Here is a 1,808-nt window from a genome sequence, read left to right on the forward strand (position 1 = left end):
CTGTGGACTTTGTCTCCTCAAGTGAGAGATGTAAGCCAGTAAGTGGAATGTTCTGTACCAAGCTGGATCTTTTTGTCCTTCTCATGAGATGGTGACATTCACCTGCCAATCAGCCTTTAAAAACCTACCTCTGGAACAAAGTGCTTCTGAAATTTTTGATGCAAGGATGTGGCTCAGAATCATAAGTGGCCTCCTTGATATTCTGCATCACTAGGTAAGGCTTACACAGCAAATATCAACGCTCCATCAAAACAAGTCTAAGGTAAAAGAGTTTGCAAGATCAGAGGGATAACAGCTCTGTGGTGCAAACAGTTGAGTTTGCTGTATAGTCCATAACCAGTTCCATTTAAGCTACTTAAGCCTCCTTAGCAATTTCTGTAGAAGGCTCTGGTGATAAGGGGTTGCACTGGATCTGCAAATGCACATGGTTCAAATCCACCAGCTGCTCCCAGGGAGAAAGATGGGCAATCTTCTCTTATCAATTAACTGTGAAAACTTGTTAGAGGGTCAGCTGTAAATTGACTTTGACTTGATGGCACACAAATGTATGAATACTGCATGATTTACAGAAGCCGAGAAGTTTCTTTATAATTAATTGAATGAAGCCCATGATCAGCTGCTAAGCAGTAGGTTCGTGGTTCAAATCCACTCAGCTTTGCGGAGCTGGTGATCTGCTCCTGTGACGATGTGCACCCTAGAAAGCCTTCCGGGGCAGGTCTGCTGTGTCATGGGAGGGAAGGTTATTGTTATGCGCTGTGGAGTCGGACCTGACTCATAGGTGACCCTCCAGTGGGTTTTCAGAGGCTGTAACTTGCCCAGGAGGCTTGAAAGCACCTAATGATAACAAAAGTGGTGGGCTCGGCACTAGCTTTTGCAAGTTTTTTCATTTCCTTAAAGAGTCAGATTGAAACTCAGAACAAACGGAAGGGTCTTCAGAATTTTGTGATAATTTTCATATCAATGTTAATAGTAGACAGAGAAAGTTATTATAATGATGATAAGAGGTTTTTGTTTGCTTTCTAATTTCTTTAAGCTCTGGTGGCTTTGTGGTAAGGAATTGAACTGCCCAACAAAGGTGTTGCAAATCCACCAGCTACTCCATGAAGAAAAGATGGGCAATTTCCTTTTGAGAAAGTTATTGTCACTTGAAAACCCCTTGAAGGGTCATCTTTGGATTATTTCTGACTCAGTAATGCACATCAACAACAACACTTTCTGGAAAGGTTGTAGGATCTCCTTTCAGATGAATGTGTTAGCAAACCCCTTACTGGGAAATTTGTATTTCATCTCAATCAACTCCTTTAAGAGAATGGAAAAATTGGACAGGGGTATGAGGTGGAACATTTATAAATGAAGATCAATTATAAGGATTTGTGGAACTCTGCATAGCATATCTGAATCTAGAAAATACCATGGTGAGTGAAATGAGTTAGGGAGAAAATGAAAAAGACTGTGTACACTCTTACAAAAAGTTAAAGAAAGTTAACACACAGGATTATCTTGGGATAGTTACCAGTGATGAGAAGGTTGTTGTTGTTGTTGTTGTTGTTATGTGCCATCGAGTCGCCTGAGACTCATAGCCACCCTATGTACAACAGCCCTAAACTCCGCTCTGTCCTGTCCCAATCGCACTGTCTCTGACACTCCCATCCCAATTATTCTAGTCACTGAATCAATCCACCTCATAGAGGGCCTTCCTCTCCTGCGCCATCTGTCCACCCTCCCAAACATGATGTCCCTCTCTAAGGACCGGTCTCTCCTCACAACATGTCCAAAGTATGTTAGACGGAGCCTCAGAATCCTTGCCT

General features: G+C 42.3%; 1 protein-coding gene across 1 annotated transcript in view; it reads right to left on the reverse strand.

Moving 5' to 3' along the window:
* Positions 1-221: 221 nt before the first annotated feature.
* The window catches only part of FAM216B (family with sequence similarity 216, member B), a 17,403-nt gene continuing 15,816 nt past the window's right edge, over positions 222-1,808 (reverse strand). The window contains exon 4 of the mRNA XM_006884613.1: positions 222-257. Coding sequence (XP_006884675.1) covers positions 222-257 — 36 coding nt within the window. The remainder of the gene's footprint in view (positions 258-1,808) is intronic.

This window comes from Elephantulus edwardii, unplaced genomic scaffold (genome assembly GCF_000299155.1).
Source record: "Elephantulus edwardii isolate Elephantulus edwardi_28Jun2011 unplaced genomic scaffold, EleEdw1.0 scaffold00036, whole genome shotgun sequence".
Lineage (NCBI taxonomy): Eukaryota > Metazoa > Chordata > Mammalia > Macroscelidea > Macroscelididae > Elephantulus > Elephantulus edwardii.